This window comes from Channa argus, chromosome 16 (assembly GCF_033026475.1).
Source record: "Channa argus isolate prfri chromosome 16, Channa argus male v1.0, whole genome shotgun sequence".
NCBI lineage: Eukaryota > Metazoa > Chordata > Actinopteri > Anabantiformes > Channidae > Channa > Channa argus.
The window spans coordinates 22,633,424-22,653,871 of record NC_090212.1 but is presented as its reverse complement, the minus strand read 5'-3'; the positions used below and the strand labels follow the sequence as shown (position 1 = coordinate 22,653,871).

The 20,448-nt window shown below is 40.1% G+C and overlaps 1 protein-coding gene and 1 non-coding gene across 2 annotated transcripts; both read left to right on the top strand.

Moving 5' to 3' along the window:
- The first annotated feature begins 14,780 nt into the window (after positions 1-14,780).
- On the top strand, positions 14,781-18,341 carry timm9 (translocase of inner mitochondrial membrane 9 homolog). Its single transcript, XM_067479705.1, has 4 exons — positions 14,781-15,547; positions 16,073-16,121; positions 16,648-16,743; positions 17,999-18,341. The coding sequence occupies exons 2-4, from the start codon at positions 16,083-16,085 to the stop codon at positions 18,131-18,133; spliced, it is 270 nt and encodes an 89-aa protein (XP_067335806.1). The 5' UTR covers positions 14,781-15,547; positions 16,073-16,082; the 3' UTR covers positions 18,134-18,341.
- LOC137102006 (small nucleolar RNA SNORD53/SNORD92) lies at positions 16,847-16,931 on the top strand. Its single transcript, XR_010911163.1, has one exon. It is a non-coding gene; the product is annotated as a small nucleolar RNA SNORD53/SNORD92 (small nucleolar RNA).
- Positions 18,342-20,448: the final 2,107 nt, after the last annotated feature.

Sequence of the window (20,448 nt, the reverse complement as noted above, 5' to 3'; positions counted from 1 at the left end):
CAAACTATCCCTCTCCACCCTGAAACACTGTGCCAATCAGTTGTCTCCGGTATTCACAGACAATTTTAACACCTCCCTGGAGATCTGCCATGTGCCAGTCTGCTTTAAGACATGAGCCAACGTACCAGCCCCTAAAAAGGTGAGGATAATGGGACCTTATGATTACAAACCCATTGCTCTGACTTCTATGGTCATAAAGTCCTTTGGGCGCCTCGTCTTGTCCCACCTTAAGGACATAATAGACTGCCTTCTGGACCCCCTGCAGTTCGCCTACAGAGCCAACAGATCTGTAGACAACGCTGTAAAAAATGGCCCTCCACTTAATCCTCCAGCATCTGGACTCCCCAGGATCCTATGCCAGGATACTGTTTGTGGACTTTCAATGCTTTCAATTCAATCGTTCCAGCTCTGCTCCCTGACAAGCTGTCCCAGCTGGATGTGCCTGACACCATGTGCAGTTGGATTATGAATATTTGCAGCTGATTCATCCTATGACCTGGGTGCAGTGATGCTCTCAGACCACCACACAGAAGACAACAAGCAAAACTCTTCAGCTCAATGATCCCACAATGTTGGAACGAGCTACCAAACTCTGCACACTCAGCAAACTCACTCCCATTATTCAAAAAACTGCTGAAAACGGATCTCTTCTGCACCTTCCTATGCACTTAAAACTATAAATATGCCCATTCTTGCACTTGCATCTCATGAAATGTAAAAACTTTTCTGATATTTTTGCTGCCTTGTACCTCACTTGTAAGTCGCTTTGGATAAAAGCGTCTGCTAAACGACTAAATGTAAATGTAAATGTGTAAATGTAAATGCTACAGAAGGAGGGAGAGAACCGGTTACTGATTGTTTACGCTTCCAGGTAACTAACAGAAACAGAACAGAGATACGCTCAACTGGAGAAGGAGGAAATGGCACTGATCTGGGCCTGTGAGAGCTTCAGCAACTTCATCATCTGACTTCATTTTGAGTTGGAAACCGACCATAAACCTCTAGTGAGTCTTTTAGGTGGACAGGCTCTATACGCGCTCCCCCCTCGCATCCAGAGATTCAGGCTTAATGAGATACTCTTACACTATCACACACATGCCAGGAAAGAGCTTTGTCTATCTAGATGATATATTCATATTTTCCAAATCCCTCCACGAGAATCAACAACATGTCCAACAGGTTTTACAAAGACTGAGACTGAACAAATTCTGTTAAAGCTCAAAAGTGCAAGTTCCAAGATAAAACTGTGTCATTCCTAGGATTTCTGATTGGAGAGAGGTGAGAACGGACCCTGTAAACATGTGTTCTGTCACAAAAAGGCCCAGACTCGAGACAAGAAAAGAACTGCAGCACTTCCTGGGATTTCTACATTCGATAAATCAAAAGCTACAGTACTGTTGCCTGCCCCCCTAACCAAGTTAACATCCCCTGCCACCCCATTTCACTGAACCTCCCAAATGCAGAGAGCGCCTTCACCTGCCTGAAGGAGTTGTTGGCCACCTCACCCATCTTGTCTCAGCCCGACACCTCCTGTCAGTTCATTGTCAAGGTGGACGCTTCAGAAGTCAGTGTGAATGTGGTCCTTTCCCAACACATCCCAGCAGAGAGAACCTGACCCTGGCATCAGACCCCCTGGCCTCCTGTTCATACCATCTCAGGTCCAGCCCCAGGTTCTCAAGCCCACTGTTTAAAATTCTCCTGGCACCCTGGTGCAGACCACTCCATCGACTTCATCTGGCGACACGTTTGGTGGCCCTCTCTCCAAGGACACCAAAGTGTTGGTCGCAGCCTGTGTGGGAAAAACCACCAACGCAAACCCTGCCAGTCTCCTCCAACACCTTCCTGTCCCTGATAGCCCTTGGTCACACATCGTCCTGGACTTCATTTCTGGACTTCCCTCCACATAATGGAACACTACTTTCCTCAGCATCGTAGATTGTTTCTCCAAGGCAGCCCACCTCGTCCTCCTATCTACACCGCCTGCAGCCACATAAACAGCTCAACTAAGTTGTTAAGCAGTGAAAAGGCTTTGATGAGAAAAACCCTCTTGTAGAGGCAATCTTACTTGTATCTGATGGTCCAACATTTATCCACTCCAGAGATCACTGTATGACGAACACTGAAAATTTATTGAATTCCACGTTTTTCAAGCTGTTTCTTAGCTGATAACGGACTAGTTCTATAATACAATTTTACGACTAGCAATTTCAAAAACGTGTTCACGAATCAATTCCATCAAACAAGTTTTTGGTTTGTAAATCCACAGAGCACGTTTCTCAAAGTATGGCTAAATCCACAGAACACAATAAGAAACTATGTGAAAGGTAAACTCCTAAGGCACACTATAAAGGCAAACCTCGAAGCCATATGATGTCATTACTGACATCATCAGTACACATACATATACTTCTTAATCTAATTAACCTTACAATACACAACATAAACAAAAACAGGAAATCCTGGTTGGCTTATACACCTCTGACTTGTAGGCCCTTTAACTTTTGACATGGAATGACTGTAATTCTGGATGACAATGTGGAGATTTTTAATTGCACAACTCTTTTGGTGTATTGAGAGTTTCTGCCTTTTCTTGTAAGATGAATGTGGCTTCACTTTACTTACACATACACGAGGAGTTCATTCCCTGGGTTACTTATGGTGGAAAACCACACTGGAACAGCTGTAGATGTATTGCTCATGCCTTGGACCGTTCTATTAGGTGTTTTTTTATTTGACATTTCATTGTTCTGCTGAGATTGCATTACTTCCCCTGACCTTTCCCCTGATTTCACGTTTCCCACTCTGTTCGTTTCAAAAACTGCTGTTCTTTCCATCCTTTTGGCTCTTCGTGTAGGCATGTTGGGTGCTTCCCTGTACATGTGTCACAGATGCTCCTCTTCTCACAGCTCTTTGAATGACGTCCTGGTTTCAAACATCCAAAACACAAGTTTTTCCTTTGTACAAACTTGACTTGTCCTTTAATTTACTTAGCCTGTCACGTTTAGGTTAAGGGAGGACCCAAGTGAAGAGACTGTAAGAGGGATTGCAAATAACGAGGGGCTTTATTGACGGATGTAAGTAGTAAACAGAAGTCGCTCCTAACAGGAGGATACTAGGAACCGGCTACAGAACAAAGAAAACTCAGACTAACCAAAGGGACCAGAACATGAGGGGGATTAACTTAACAGATAGTAAGAAGGTAACTTAGGACAACAGGCTCAGGAAACAAATAAGACTTGGATAAACATAAAATCTAACACGGAGGGGGACTAAGGAAAACTGATAACCAGAGGGAAACCAGATAAATAAGGCACAGACAAACAAAAATCACTACACAGGAAAACAACGAGGAAGTCTAAGGAAACTAACAAACAGATAAACTAAATTAACAAGACACGGAAAAACAAAACAGCAAGCAGGCCCATCACCAAAACTCAGACCAAAGGGGAAAGCTGCACAGGGTCCCAAAAACAAAAGTCCAGGAGATACAAGAGTCCCAAATGCAAGAGTCCATGAAATTCACTATCAGCTTTTACCTCCAGAGTCCAGAGCCTGAGGGGTTGGTGAGGGTAATAATGATGACAATGACAGCGGTGACCACGACAAAGACAGTAACCACAATGGCAGAGACCACATTAACAATGACGAGGATCTGGCAGGGGAGTGAAGGGAAGACTGAACTTAAATAGAGGGGGAACAGGTGCAAACAATGAGGGACAACGAGGGTAAAGCTGGGTGAACAGAACCAGGAACAGGAAGTAAGGAGAAGGGGCCACAAAATAAAAGTCCAGGGACAGGAAGTGCAACAAGATCCTGACATAGCCATGAACTTCCAACATGTGTGAATACAATGTGATGGACACCACTTCACTTCCAGGGTTTCTTCCGTGCTTTTTACCAGTACATGTGCACCAAAACATGGAGGCTTTTCACCATCACTGGACTTCAGGGCGTGAAGTTAGTGGATTACAAGCTACCTTAGCTTATAATGTAAGGAAGTCAACAAACTGTTTGTTCCAAACTTGGAACATTTGGTTTGCTTCTTCAATTTCAATGGCCTTCCTGTTCCATTTGGCTACTAACCAATTAGGAGCTTGGTAAGGATCCTTTGGTTTTCACCACAGTCATTTAGGATCCTGCGATCACAAAGGAGCTTCCATACTTTTCTTTTAGGATATTCTATGATAAGCTTGGTCTGTACCTAAAAGAAAATAACTCTCAATAGTTGTCATTACAGGACCCCCTACATATGTGCGAATGTAGTAGATTTTCTCATTCACTGAAATGTCCTATCATGTCTATCAACATTTGAAAATTTTCCAGTCTGTGTATCTTAGTGGATCTCTACTGATGGTTCAGATGGAACAGAAGGTTCTGGTACTGGGAGGTGACTTACATTGAGAGACTCTGCTATTACTTAAGCAAATGCTGTGGTTTTGTCTTTCTTATGAACATTAGCAATAGATATACTGTGTATACTGTGTATACTGTATATATGAATACACAGTAAATAACTCATTAAAAATTTACACTGCTATAGTCTGTCCACTGGCAAATCCCTAGTGAGCACAGACACACTGATTCTAATAATGAGCTCACATATATATAAATATAAATATAAATATAAATATAAATATAAATATAAATATAAATATAAATATAAATATAAATATAAATATAAATATAAATATATATATATATATATTTTGCTTGCCTTGTACCTCACTTGTAAGTCGCTTTGGATAAAAGCGTTTGCTAAATGACTAAATGGGAATGTATATATATATGTATGTATGTATATACATATATATATATATATATACACATTTAGTCATTTAGCAAATATATATGTATGTATGTATGTATGTATGTATGTATACATATACATATACATATACATATACACACACACACACACACACACACACACACACACACACACACATATATATATATATATATATATATATATATATATATATATATATATATATATATATTCATTTAGATGTTTCTAAATGTGTAGGTTATTTACATAGACACAGAGCTCAGAAAATATGAGCTCTATATAACTAGAGTAACACATCCAGGCTCCAGTCATCTGATTATTCATATCAGTTCACGTTAACCGATTTACATCAAGTCAAATGATCCAGAAGGTTTATACAGTGTTTTTGTTTCATATGAAAAGCAGTTTTCATGGCCACAAAGCTGATCTCACACCAAATCAGGAGGTAAAAATGGAAATAGTTCTTCTGCTCATTATGGCTGCAACAGGCAAGTTTTTATGTATTTATTTCTCTTTCACAGCACCTTTACAGTAAACTGCTTTATTTTCATGGCTGCAAAACTTTTATCAAGACTTTAACTATGGTGAGGCAGTAATAATAACTGAGCCAGTTCCACTCTATGAAGTTATAAGTTTAGAAGCTAATTTCAAAATGACCAGAGGTTCAAAGAATCCAAATGTAAAGGGGAAATTGTAAGTAAGTTTACCTTCAACCACTGGTTATGTTGGCTGTAATATGATTTTTCTACAAGTTGAATTAAAATGCATATGTTTCTGTCCCTGCAGGGCTGTGTGCTACATTGTCAGATATTTCCCGTCAGTTCTCTTTTATTTACAACCAGATGAACTGTTCTGAGGCACAAAAATACTGCAGAGAAAATTACACTGACCTGGCCACTATAAGCAGCATGGATGATGTGTACATTCTGAACAACATGGCAAATAGGAGCCAAACTAACACTGTGAGTTGTCTTGTTTTCTCACTAACCTGTTTTTTCAGTGGTCATTGTTGTATCACAGTCCTATTCAAAAGTATTCGAACAATAAGGCAAATTCATCAGGTTCATTCATGTTCAAAAGATGGAGATCAAAGTATTCCAGTTTGTACTTGAAGGTGACACCATGATATATTAAACAGTACCTTTTGTCTGGTGGACTGACCCACTGATATGTTGGGTGCCTATGTTACATTGATTTCTGAACATTTGTAATGTGAAACACAAAATAGAAGAATTTTAAATCTGAGCACCTTGAGGTTTATTACTGTTGTACCTTTGCTTCCAGCGGGCCTGGATAGGTCTATATGATCCTATTGACAGCTGGAGGTGGTCGATGGATAATGGACGTTTCCACAGAAACGGAGAGACTGACTTCAGGAGCTGGGCCGATGGTCAGCCAGGTGGTACCCAAATTACATGGCACTGTGCTTCCATGAATAATACTGGACTGTGGATGGATACTGACTGTCAAACTGTCATGACAGCATTCTGCTTTAATGTCACAGGTGAGATCCTAAACTGATTATATTTTTAATATCACACCAAACTGGCTCTCTCCCTTTTCTTTATGACCTTTTGGGAGTGTTGGGCCTGGGGGGGGTCTCCTTAATTAGTAGTTCGGAACCAGCTGTGGTTGTTGCTGACACTAAAACTCAGGTGTGAAAGGGCTTCAGTGACTTTCAGACTAACCATCAGACGACTTAAATAAAAAGCAGGACATCTCTGTGTTCAGACCAGATGTAGAAGTGTTGTCTCTGCACACTGGACTATGTCTAGAGATTCAGGTCTAGACACTTTTCAAGTTGGCCTTTCACACACGTAACAGAAACAAACATAAAACAAAGGCAACCTGAGCAAAGCAGACAACCTGTGGCTGTTGTTTGACAGTCAGCACCACCGTATTATAGGAATATTTCTCTGTCCCTTAAACTCAGGATGAACGTTGGAGTGGACACTTCCTCTCTTCACATTTTAACCAGACTGTAACTGGATCATTTCCAATTGTGGGAGGGTTTTCGATTAAAGTCTGCTTCTGTCAGAGACTGAAGGTCTGTTGTGTCTCACGGGCGAGGTGCATTCAGGGACACTGCAAAGCGCAGGTCATTTGTGTTTTTTCAGAAAAAGGCCATATGCAGGTGTAGACCCAACTATATGCTTCTCCTGTCTTTAGTTTATAATTCGCTCACGTTAGACATTAAACAGATTCTCTGCTTCAGCTGGCTCTTGCTTGGCTGTAACTGAACTGCATCAGAGAATATTTGTATAAAGTAGATATGTTCTTCACTTGTAGTTCCTGTCATCTAGCAGGTACCTTTAAAGCTGCAGAGCTCTGGATAGAGGAGCATTTGCCTTGGATTTGCCTTATTGTGCTCTACATGTTTTGTACGTAAATAAAAAAAACATTGTTTTTTGTGGACTGCGGACATTCATGACACGTGCTAGACAGACGTCTTTGTTTGGTCTGTTTTGGAAGTTTTCTGACCTTCAAAAAGGGGTTAGAAACAAATGTCCATGTTACTAAATCTGAAATGGAAATCTTTTGATTTTGTCTCATGTAGATGTTCTGTAAATATCCAATGTCTAATTTCTATGTACATAAAAAATGTTAATTTGGACCTTTGTGTGGATGTGTAATGGATCTTCAAAACCATCCTAGATTTGCTTTGTTGTCTTGTACATTAATGGACATGAATTGGAAAGAATTTGCATTTTTAAAGAGTTCCAGCTTTTCTGGAAATGTGGTATGTATTGGATCCTTATCATTGTTATTCTAAACAGCACTTCACTGTGGTTCATTTCCAGACTATAATGTGAAATTTGTCTTCATTAATGTCAACATGACGTGGCCTCAGGCTCAGAACTACTGCCGAACTCACTACACAGATCTGGCCAGTGTGAGGAACCAGGCAGAGAACCAGATGATAGCAAAGCAGGTCCCTTCTGGTAAAACAGTCTGGATCGGCCTGTACAGAGACACCTGGTCATGGTCCGATGGAAGTGACGTCTCATTCAGGTACTGGAGACAAGATACAGTGGAACCCAATGGAAAAGGATATGAGCCCTGTGTATCAGCAAGCTTTGAAACAAATGGGCAGTGGGAGGACTGGCCCTGTGGTGAGAAGAGACCTTTCATTTGCTACAGTCGTGGTGAGTTGGAATCCATGATTACAGACCAAGTTAAGACATCAACTGATATTTGTGTTAACAGCAGAACCAGGAAGTGAACACACTGTAGGACTCCAGCTAGGACAGGCAAAGGTTGACATGTATGGAGTTAAAACAATGCAATAATGATTTCTAAATGTACTTTATGATTTGCAAATGTAAATGCAGGGTACAAAACTTTACTTATATCTGAATATTGTATTTGTAAATGTGCAAAATCACATTTTTACATTTTTGTGAACAAAGTCATTGTCTCAAATGCAAATCTTGATAAAATCTGCTAATTTAGCATGGCAGTGTTAGCCACCAAACTTATAGGTGGCTAGTTAAAATACAGCTACCAGCTAACGTTACTGTTGCTGTGTTAAATGATTAAACTCGTATCGTTTATCAATGGGTTATAAGTGGCCCAGCTGATGATCGTGTCACTGCCTCAGGTTCATGTCAGTGAGGTTGGATACGTCCATAGAGACTAGTTCTCTGATTTCTAAATCAGAATTCTGATTAGTGAATTTGGTGTTCAGCGCTGCAGACAGTGGCCTCTACAACGTAGTGTTTGCGGGGAATGATGCACCTTCAGTGGCAGCATCCTTCGCTACCCAGAGTGCGAGCAATTATGCTAATATTAAAGTTATCGGGGTTTATGTGAGGAATTGTAAAAAAATGCAAGGGGGCACATTCCAGTGTCTTCTTGTGTCAGACCCAAGTCTGGATAAATGCAGAGGGTTGTGTCAAGAAGGGCATCTGACATAAAACACATGCCAAGTCAGACTTCCATACCGGATCGGTCGCAACCCAGGTTAACAACCACCGGCAATGGTGCTTTTAGCCTTCAGGGAGGTGGATTAAATTAGGCTACTGTTGGTCAAAGGAGAGGAGAAAGATGTGTTCGTAAGCAGAGAGAGAAGAGGAAAGCCAAGAGTGTAGGACTGACAGGGACTTTGGATGTTGGGACTCTGACAAGGAAGGATAGAGAGTTGGTGACATGATGCAGAGAAGGAAGGTGGATATACTGCGTGTCCAGGAGACCAGGTGGAAAGGTAGCAAGGCTAGAAGCTTAGGAGCAGGGTTCAAGTTGTTCTACCATGGGTCAGATAGGAAGAATTGGAGTAGGAGTTATCCTGAAAGAGGAGTTTGTGAGGAATGTTCTAGAGGTGAAAAGAGTATCAGACAGGTTGATGAGTCTGAAGCTGAAATTGAAGGTGTGATGTTCAATGCTGTTAGTGGTTATGCTCCACAGGTAGGATGTGAGTTAGAAGAGAAGGAGAAATTCTGGAGTGAGTTAGATGAAGTGATGCAGATCATCCCCAGATGTGAGAGAGTTGTCATTGGTGCAGATTTCAATGGACATGTAGGTGAAGAGAACAGAGGTGATGAGAATGTGATGGGCAGGTTTGGTCTTCATGACAGGAACGTAGAAGGACAGATGGTGGTAGACTTTGCAAAGAGGATGGAAATGGCTGTAATGAACACTTTCTTCCAGAAGAGGCAGGAACATAGGGTGACGTATAAGAGCGGAGGTAGAAAACCTCAGGTGGACGACATCTTGTGTAGATGTTGCTGAAAGTGACTGTACATTATTGGTAGAGGAGAGTGTAGCAAGACAACACAGGATGGTGGTGTGTAAAATGACTCTGGTGGTGAGGAAGATGAAGAGGACAAAGGCAGAGCAGAGGACGAAGAGGTGGAACTTAAAAAGAATGTTGGGTAGTTTTCAGTAAGGAGCTCTGAAAGACTCTGGGTTTTCAGGAAGTGCTTCCGAATGACTGGACCACTACAGCTACTCTGATCAGGGAGACAGGTAGGAGGTTACTCGGTGTGTCATCTGAAAAGAGGAAAGTGGACAAGGACACTTGGTGGTGGAACGAGGAAGTTTAGAAAATCAAAATATAACTCTACTTCTACCTGAAAAATGCCTCCAGATGACAATAATACGTAAGAACCTTCAGTTCTGATTATGTCATCTTGTTGCTCACACTATGGAGTTTGTAATCATGGTCAATCTGCTTTTCGAGAGATCCCCCAATTGACATCATCTGAACTTCTAATGATAAAAATCATCTGGAGGAGTTTTTCAGCTACAAGCAGAGAAATATTTTAATATAGTGAAGTCAGAGGGAAGTTTAGAAGCATTAATGTGCATTTACACCTAAACTAAAGCCATAGAAAGCAAGTTGAAAATGTGTTTAGTTACCGTTTAAGTAAAAGTACAAATACATAAAAGAAGATATTGTCAAACTAGGGATTTTTGTTGTTTGTTTTAGTATATGATAATAATCCTGGTGCCCTAATTTGACTGAAGGCCCTTCAAACTGGTGCTGTGTTATAAGTGAGATGCAAATCTAGTGAAGAGAGAAGAGTGAGCCGGTGGTTATTCAAATATCAAATTCAGTTGGCATCAGATTAATGTGTGAAAGGGTTTATGTTCACTGGCTGCTCTTTGACTGTGGCTCTTTATAGCTTTTCTCTGGAAACTGAGGGAACTACAAAAAATGTGGTCCGAACACAAAGCATTGAGCTACAGAGTTTCATCACAATCAGAGTCCTGACCATTACAGTCATTATGTTTTTCCTCAGTTGTGAGGAAGCAGGTGATCAGACTGCGTCTGTTGAATCAGGACTCGTCTCTGGACCTGAACGACCCAGCTGTGTTGGAAATCATGCTGAAGCAGGTAAACGTGATGGGCGAGGTTCTGAGATCCTTGACTTTATTCTTAAAGTTCAAAACACCTCACTAGGCTTAATTTATGGTTCTGTGTAGCTTTGGACCGGACGCAAACCTCTGACCCTGTGGGTGGCCAGTCTACCAACTTTGCCACTGCCACCCCTTCTTTTGTGACGTACTTTATTTACGTAATTTTAGTAAAAGTAACTGCTGTTCACCAACTATTAGCTCCAACATCCGCTCAGTTTAAAAAAACATTCACCACGATACACAAGAGACTCTCCACATGTTGTTGAGATCTAGGAGGTGTGTAGGTCCCCTAGACACTGATGGATCTACAAAGAAGGATAATTTCTCTCCAAATACTGCCCATTTAGTCCTGTAATACTGCAGCTTCAGTGATGCTCAATAAGAGTACACATACCCACCGTGGGCTGCTTCTTATGACAGTAAAAAGTGTGTTTTGTGTCTCAGATCCAACAGAAGCTGAAGGACGTAGGACAGAATGCAGCCATCAAAATAAGCTGGAGCAAACAGTCAGATGAAAAAGTCTTCCACAAGGAGGAGACAGAAGGAGGACAAAACAGCTGTAATACTGTATAAAACAGGAAACTTCTTAATTCAGAAGTTTGATCTGTAAAATGTAGTAAAGAGTTCATTTTGTTGGTATATTAGACTCAGAGTTCGTAGTATTTTATCTTTGTTTAAAATGCTGTTGTGAGGAAAACTCACCTGCTTTTACGCAAGTCACCTGTTTGACCAGCAGACAGTAGCTTTGTTACCTGTAACCAAGGCCACAGTAAACTCACATGGTCATAAAGCAGCTTGTTCTCAAATTAAACTGGGTCTTAATTGAAGCAATAACACAAAATAAACTCTGTGACGAGACTGTCTCATTATTCAGCGTGTGCAACACATGCAGTCAAATGTACAGCAACAAGGACTGGATCGGTCCTGTTTATTCATTCAGTGTGTGATTTGCTGAGTTCAGATTCAGAAGATCAAATATTTATCCTTGTTTTATAAATGCAGTGTTGTGCAATGTTTCAGGTGAAAAGATGGCGTCAGTGTATGCTGTGGCCCACCATCGCCAAACATTTGTGTTCATCCAAAGCATCGACTCTCTTCTGGTGTATGATCGCCAAACAAACACTTGTTGATATTGGACTGTTATCAGCGGAAAGTTCAGAAGCCTGTATCTCTGATGGTGTGAGGGTGGGTAAGTGCCAATGCTGTGGGCACCTGACACATCTGGAAAGGCTCCATCAATGCTGAAAAGTACATAGAGGTTATAGAGCAACATATGCTCCCATCCAGACAACGTCTCTTTCAGGGGAAAACAATGCACAACCACATACTGCATTCATCACAACAGCATGGCTTCACAGGAGAAGAGTCCGGGTGCTGAACTGGCCTGACTGCAGTCCAGACCTTTCACCAATACAAAACATTTGGTGCATCATAAAACAAAACATGAGTTGAAGAACACGCAGTGCTTATAAATATGTGGACAGGTCCATTGAACAGAATATCCAAACAGGTTTAAATGGCCTTAGACTCAGAAAATGTTTGTTCTGTAGCTCAGCAGAGAAATGGCTTTTAGTCAAATGTCTCATACATGTTAAATTCAGACAAACTACATTTTATCCCCAGCAAAGAATCTTTTCAAGTCCTGACTGTGAGAGTGTCCTCTAAAAGCTGGGTTAGGGTTCAGGTTGGGATCAGGGTTAGGTTAGTTGCTTCCTTTTACTTTTCATTGATCTGTTCACTCTACATTAATTAAAGTTGTTTGATCATTTACATTTGTGAGAAATGCGTTTGAACTTTTCTAAATTAAAAATGTATTTAACAGATATTTAAGTGTCCACATGCAGAGACGTTTGGGAGCACACTGTGCAACAGGACAATAAACACCACATGAATGTAATTAAGAATTAAATAAAAAATGACAGCTCCATCCTGTGTTCAGACCCATGTCCTAACTTCTGGCTCTCTCTTTAGGCATTTTTCAGGAGGCGCAGTTTTTCGATGGCAAACTGACTGAAAAAAATGCTGCTAAGCTTCAAAAAAGGATTATTAAGCACTGTTAAAACAATTAGTAACCAAAAATCTACGAATCTGATCTGGATTTATTATCAATAATACTCAAACTGAGGACACCTCCAGACCAAAACATTCAACTATTTAAATTATAGCATAAAGATTTTGTAGAGATGACATAATCATTTCACTTAAATCATGTATAAGGTGTTTTACTAAGTATTGATCCACAAGTTGAGTTTACAGCTCCAGTTTCATAAGATTAGAAACTAATTTCCAATATTAGCTAAATACAACCAGTGGTATTGTTACAGGAGGGTGATGAATTTAGAACATTTTGATAAAGTTAAGAGAATCCTGAACATGATCACATCTTACTGAGGAACACTTTAAGCTTTAAGTTAAGATAAAGTTATAGATAAAACTATTACTGATTTTAAAAAAGCCGTCCAATGTCCCATTTTATGGACATTTTATCTCTTCTCAGACATTTGTCTGATTTTGAAATGCAGGCTAATATTTGATGAATGATTTTCAGCAAGGTTCAACATTAACATTAGCCTCATAGCACTATCCCAGTGTTTGGACATAAAACATACTGATGCTTCAGAAACATGTTTTTGGTCTTGCAGGCCTGGGACTTAAAAGAAAAAAAAGAAGAGAAATCAATGAAAAGGTGCTGCTGCCTCCAGCTGAGAAAACTCAGGGTGGAGCTCATCCTCAATCACCAGCTGCAGCTGAATTTCAGCTCCTTTATCCATATTCTTCTTCTGGTAAAAAACTTGTAAAAATATGTTTTTGTGAAGGTGAACTGGACTTTCAGAGGCTCCACTTCCTCTCTCCTCGTCCTGCAGTGCCACTAACGAGCTGCTTGGGGGCCAAGATGGTCCTGTGACCAAATGTGTGTTCTGCTGAGGTCTGGCCATTGGAATTCTTGTAAACATTTTCTAAATTAATGAACATTTTCACTACTAAGGAATTATGTTCTCCAGAGGATACAACGATCAAATAACTCTCTGGAATATTGCCATTGCATCTGGTTCTCTTCAGGTTTTAAAGAACTGTGACAAGGCAACTTTATTTATAAAGCACTTTAAAAAACAGGACAAACTGACCAAATTGCTTAACAATTTAAAATGGTAAAGCCAAAATAAATACATTATTATTCTTGTGACTTTTGTAAAACACATAAAGAATCTATCTTTCACTTGTTTTTATCACTGTGTATACTCTAAATCATTCTGGATAAAGATGCAATTTTGTGTCAGAAGGAAATTGAGTGTTAATTTACAAATTGATGTGTTTGATGTACTGTTGTCTTTTGTTGACAATGGAATGTCGAAGATTTCCTTTATAGTTCAGTTACTCATCATTTGAGGTAAATTTCACATCCATAAATCTAAATGGACCAGCTCCAAACCCGGCTTTTACCGATTTATTGTGGAACTGAAACACAATTAGTAACTGATATAAATAAATATGTTGAAAAAAATGAACTAGCTGCTAAGCTGCAGAAACACTCGGACTGACGTAGTTCCGGTGGCTGGGACGCAGATGGAGACAGAGCGGACTGTCTTTCCAGCGTCTTTCAGCTTCTGTTGGATCTGAGACAAAAACCTGCGTTTTACTGTCTGCACCTCACAGTAAGTACTAAACATTGTTTTTACTAAATTTATACACAGTGATTTAATGTAAAAACTAACATTATAAAGTTCTTACTTCATCCTTATTTTTTGCCTTATTTTGTTTCCAGGTTCAAAAAGAAAAGTCCTTATGAGATCAGGGGGTTTTGCAGATTAAACAGATAAGTTTCATTGTTTGATGTTACAATATTTAGTTAACGCAGGACTTTTACTTCTAACAGAGTACTTCTACTGACTAAAGTAAAGGGTCTCCCATCACATTTACCTGCTTCAGGGGGTTTTCCAACACAGCCGAGTTGTACATGAAAGTATATTTTACACCATGTACATGGTACTTGAACTTAAGCAAATAATTTGTGGTACTTTTGCTGATAGTGAAGTACTTTATGAGGAAAGCGCTTGCACTTTTACTTCAGTATGAGTATGTGTTCTACTACCATCTCAGTTATTATCACCTTTTTTTAAGAAAAGAAAACCGAATACTTTAATCAACACAGTGCAGACCAACAGTGACAACATGTGGAGAACAATTACTCATATCAAACCTTCCATCTGACAGAGGCTTTTGGTCAAAGGATATTTCACCTCGTTACAGAAAAACTGAGCATGTGACAATAATCGACAAAAAAGTTAAAAAGCACAGCAGCAGCAGGAAAAGAACCCCAGTTGAAGACACGACTCAGTAAATGAATAAAGTAATTTTCTTCAGCTCTTCAGTGCTCACTGGAAAAACAACAAGATTAAATTGAAAATTTGCTGTTGCTCAGTTGCATTTAATACGTATAATTTAACATGTAGTAAGTGAAAATTCTGGTAGTTAAATACTTTCCACTCTTTACACCCAACTTGTTCTCTAAAGATAAAGGCGATAATCAGGTAGTTGTTGTCATCATTTCTAATTGTTAACAAGAAAAAAAACGAAGAAAATTTGATTTTATGTAGGAACTGTCCTGGGCTCTTGTTGCACTCCGGACGATCTATGTAGTAACATACTGTTGGCCGTTAGATTTAGGGGTCAAACCCTCGCCACATTTTGTTTTCAGGTGTCTTTGATTTTGTTTTTTCGGTCAAACCCACAGTAGGAGTCAGTTACGTTCAAATCAACGTCAAATATTTGGTGATTTTTGTGTTTGTTAAGTGAATGTAACGTTCTTGAAGACTTTGAATCTGCGGTGCAGTTTGTCCGATCTCACATGTCCTTCAGTCCGCTGCTGCCACGAGGATTCTCGCGTCAAACATCCACCAGGTAAAGGATAAAACACAGCGCAGCTCTGCAGTCTGTTAGCCGCAAGCCTGAGTGTGGAAAGTCAGAAACGAAATCTGTTCAAAGACGTACGGATACACGAAGATAACGTTAGCCGGTAGCTACTTAGCTGTTAGCTTAGCCGGCCTACAGAAACAGAACTAAAAAAAATATTGTGTCTATCATATGTTTTATATCGTGATACAATTTCCATTAACCGCTGCTGATGCAGCAGTTTCTGTTGGACCAAATTAAATTTGAATTAATTTGTTAAAGAATTAACATTGGAAGATAAAGAACTGCAGAAAATTTCATGTTTAACTTTTTTACAGCATCGATTAAATTTCGATGTTGACTTTAAAAAAGGGTTAAAAAAAGTCACATGTAGTCTAAAAACGTATTTAAAACTAAAAAGCTCTAATGGTTTGTCAGCAGAGTCGATTGTATAGAAGGGAGTGAGCGTTAAAATGGCTGATTTATGACCGGAGTCTGGTGCAGGAGCTGATGTGAGCTGTTTGTTGTTTACAGAGACTGAATCATGGCTGTGCAGGTGTCCGAGTCTGACCAGGTCAAGCAGGTAACAGCTGCCACTTTCCATGACTGATCAGAAAGGAGCAGAGGTTTTACTCACAATTCATTTAGTTATTATTTAAACTAACATCCATTATAAAACATTTCTGTTAATCTACTGTTAATCATTTCTATAAGTTTCCAACAAATTCACTGACTAGTAAAAGTCACTTTTTATTTGATCAATATTTAAAAAACTTTTCACGAAAGAGTGTTGGTGAAAACCAAAAAGCGCAGAGACACCTCATACCTACAGTGAAGCTCAGTTGCAGGGGGGATTTGGGCTTGTTTTACAGCCACAGGACCTTGACACATTGCAGTCATTGAGTTGACCATGAACTCCTCATTAGCATAAGAGTCTAGTGGCAAATTTGAGGCCATTTTTATTATTATTATACACAAAAACAGAATTTAAGGAAGGGGACTAAGTTCTTTCTTTGTTATGTTTTACATTTAATTTACCGCTGAAGGTTGTGAGATCAGTTAAAAACAAATGTTGCCTTCAGTCGTCTTCATTCTGTGCTGTGTTACAGTTCAAGGAGTTTCTGGGGACGTACAACAAGGTGACGGAAAACTGTTTCATGGACTGTGTCAAAGATTTCACCACCAGAGACGTGAAGCCAGAGGAGGTAAAATATCAAACTTTCTCATCTCATCAGCAGGAAATGAGAGAAAAGACAGGAGTTCATGTGATTGGACGGTGGTCTGTGGACGCTGTGATTGGTTATTGGGGAGGAGTGATGATGCAGAGAATGGTTTCGCTCAATAAGCTGATGATGTCATGTGATGTCACATCTTCTCTTGGCTGTCTGACCAATCCCCTCATAAGTTTTATTTCTCAGGCGTGTCTCAAAAGAGCAGTCTGGGTTTGGTTTTCAACACTGAGTCACAGCAGTTAGCAGATCCTTAAAAAGCTTTAAATTAGATGTTCAGAATTTGTTTTATCATTAGTTATATATTAAAACACTTAAGTCTGATTTTCAATGTTGGAAGGTCTAAAATGTTTGATTAGCAGACTCATTCGAAATAAAAGTTTGACTGAAAGTTTTTTCCTTCCTTTCCTTAGGTTCAGTTCAGGTAATTAGAGTTCAGTTGATTAGACCATGTGAAACAGCCAACCTGGATTAAAGATGAAAAGATACAGAGCTGTGTTGTAAAGTCTCTGTGTGGAGCTCTACTGTAAACTGTGTCTTTTGAAGCTGCATTAATACTCAGGATTTTAAAAGTAGTAGTAGACTGTTTTCCTCCACCTCACTCAGACTTATTTGGAGTCTTCAAACTTTGTCGTCTTCAGTCTTAGACTGATGTTGCTCCAAAGTACTACTAGTATTAGAGATGGACAACAATATTACTGTAAAGATGGCTATAGTAGGTAATTGTTTCTATTTCATGTGATTTGTCCATCTCATCCCATCTAAATGTCTTAGTGTACAGATGCATGTCTATTGTTCCTACTGTAATACTGTGTGCTTTAAATTGCCCCCTGGGGACAAAAGTGTTTTTGAAGTTGAATTGTTTTTGGACATTTCCTGTGTCCAACGTGATTTAGCACATTTGTTGCAAACCCCGTTTTCCAGCAGGATGTTGGGTTTTCTTTGTGGATGTCTTAAGTAAGTTTTTAAAAAGTGTTTAGCTACTGTGGTTAGCAGCCTCCACTAAACTGGACCGATACATTTAATTTTTCGCCTGCATCTTTTGTCACATTTTCTTTGGAGGAGTCATAATGAACAGAGGAGCTCAGTTTGTTACAGGGACAGAAACTTGTGTCCATCACAGTGAGAAGCATGTGTCTTTTATCTGATGAAACAAATCCTCAGGAAATGCTGATGGTGTCACGGAGCGTCTGATGGGGACCAGCTGTAAATCTGTTGTTTGTGGTTTCAGTCGAGCTGTTCGGAGTCCTGCCTGCAGAAGTATCTAAAGATGACTCAGCGGATCTCCATGAGGTTTCAGGAGTACCACATCCAGCAGAACGAGGCTCTGGCTGCAAAAGCTGGACTGCTGGGACAACCTCGCTGAAGCAGGATTCTGGACTAAATACAGCTTTTGCAGGCTGGTCCTGGTCCAGAAAGAAGTCTTGGACTGTTGTTTCCCGAAAGCATTCAGTCTGTGTGAAAACGTTCCGCTGCTGAACTGGACAGAAAAAGGATCTAAGTGTTGAGCATCATGGGAGAATTGTCCTTTTGTTTTTGTTGAAATAATTTTATATTAAACATTATGAACCTCAGACATTTGTCTTATTCTGTATTAAACATGATTGTTTTTACCAGAGACGTGGACACTTTACAGCAGCGAATGCGTTTTAAACTTTTCTGCAGAACAAGGTAACAACCTCAAACATCTGAATTTATCCAAAACCTTTAAAATATATTGTCACATTAAGAACAAGAAACCAGCTAAATGTTGGCATTTAGTCTTTAACATTTTCTGCTTTCACTGTTACAGCAGCAGCTCTTACTGTTTGATTTTAAGTAGAAAACTCAACCACAGTTTTACAGATTAAAGGTCTGATTTCACTCATGATGATGCTCTGCTGGAATTTACACTAATCTGATCACTATCCTGTTTATGGTCATGGAGGGGATGGAGCGTATTTCAGCTCTCATTGGGTGAGAGGTGGGGTCCACCCTGGACAGGTCTTCAGTCCGTCTTAGGGCCAACACAGAGAGGCATACGCAGCGGCTCTGCCATGAATCATACTTTTACAAAGTTATTTCTCTTTTTTTTTTTTTTTTTATTTTCCCCCAGGTTGAAACTGTCAGAAAAGTGATTGTTACTGAGGTCAGAGTAAGTGGTGGAGTCATTCTGGAGCACATTGTAAGAAGAAGTGGTTCTAATGGTTTGGCCAACATATATAAAATTGAGGGGGCCAAAACATCAGACCCGCCTCTTATAATTTATGCCAGTACGATTCCATGGCCACTGTATCGGATTGTACAAGTGGTCATATTGTTATGCTTGATCCCATAGTGCTTGTATCAACGTGCTGTATAATGTTGCTTCTCATTCACCAAACATACCATCAGCAGCTGGGGTTCAGTGTCTTGCCCAAGGACACTTCAACACGTAGCCAAGAGGGACCAGGAGTTTTCCCATTGCCCTGTAGTCTGTGGACAGCTGCCTTGAGCTACAGCCAGGCAAAAAAAAAAAAATGAAATGTTTATAAATGGATCACAAAAAATGCAAATCAATTCAATTCAAACATATTTGAGAACAGAATAATGGTCAAGACAAATTTGCATATTAAACTTTACTTTACCAATAAATACCTGACAAATCCTTGGCATTTTACTGATCAGTTTTGTAGATATTCAGATGTGATTTCCTCCCAGGGCTTCTGCACAATTGACCAAAGGTGGCAAAGGTCAAACAAAGAGCATATGAGGACTTGTATGCTGGGTTGGACAGTAAGGAGGGAGATGGTGGATTTGTACAGGTTGGTGAGGCAGAGAGATAGAGATGGGAAGGATGTGATGGGAAGACGCAAGGAGTATTTTGAAGAGTTGATGAATGAGGAAAACGAAAGAGAACGAAGACTAGAAGAGTCGAATGATGTGGAGCAGGAAGTATCAAAGATTAGTAAGAGTGAAGTGAGGACGTTGTAGAGGATGAAGAGTGGAAAGGCAGTTGGTCCAAGAACGAGTCCAACAGATGCAGTATTTGCTTTGAGGATGCTGATGGAGAAGTACAGAGAAGGTCAGAGGGAGTTGCATTGTGTCTTCGTAGATTTAGAGAAAGCGTATGACAGGGTGCAGAGAGGAGCTGTGTGTGTATGAGGACGTCTGGAGTGGCAGAGAAGTATGTTAGAGTGGTGCAGGACATGTATGAGAGCTGTAAGACCGTGGGGAGGTGTTGTAGGTGTGACAGAGGAGTTCAAGGTGGAGGTGGGTCTGCATCAAGGATCTGAGCCCCTTCTTGTTTGCTCTGGAGATGGACAGGCTGACAGATAAGGTTAGCAGGGAGCAGGTGGAGGAAAATCTAGAGAGGTGGAGGTCTGCTCTGGAAAACAAAGGAATGAAGCTTAAGACAGAATACATGTGTGTGAATGAGAGGGACCCAGGTGGAACGGTGAGGTTACAGGGAGCAGAGGTGAAGAAGGTGCAGGATTCTGAATGGTTCAGAGCAACAGAGAGTGTGGAAAAGAGGGAAAGAGGTGAGTGCAAGCAGGTTGGAACGGGTGGAGAAAAGTGTCAGGTGTGTTGTGTGAAAAAAGTATCAGTGAGAATGAAAGGAAAGATGTTCAAGACGGTGGTGAGACCAGAGATGTTGTTCGGCTTAGAGACAGTGGCACTGAAGAAAAGAAAGGAGCCAGAGCTGGAGGTAGCAGAGCTTAA

What these genes read in the sequence shown, in the direction of transcription:
- timm9 (XM_067479705.1), top strand. Translation starts at nt 16,083, where the DNA reads ATGGCTGTGCAGGTGTCCGAGTCTGACCAGGTCAAGCAG. An exon ending in AGTCTGACCAGGTCAAGCAG is followed by an intron (nt 16,122 to 16,647) that starts GTAACAGCTGCC and finishes GCTGTGTTACAG; the next exon opens with TTCAAGGAGTTTCTGGGGAC. An exon ending in GAGACGTGAAGCCAGAGGAG is followed by an intron (nt 16,744 to 17,998) that starts GTAAAATATCAA and finishes TTGTGGTTTCAG; the next exon opens with TCGAGCTGTTCGGAGTCCTG.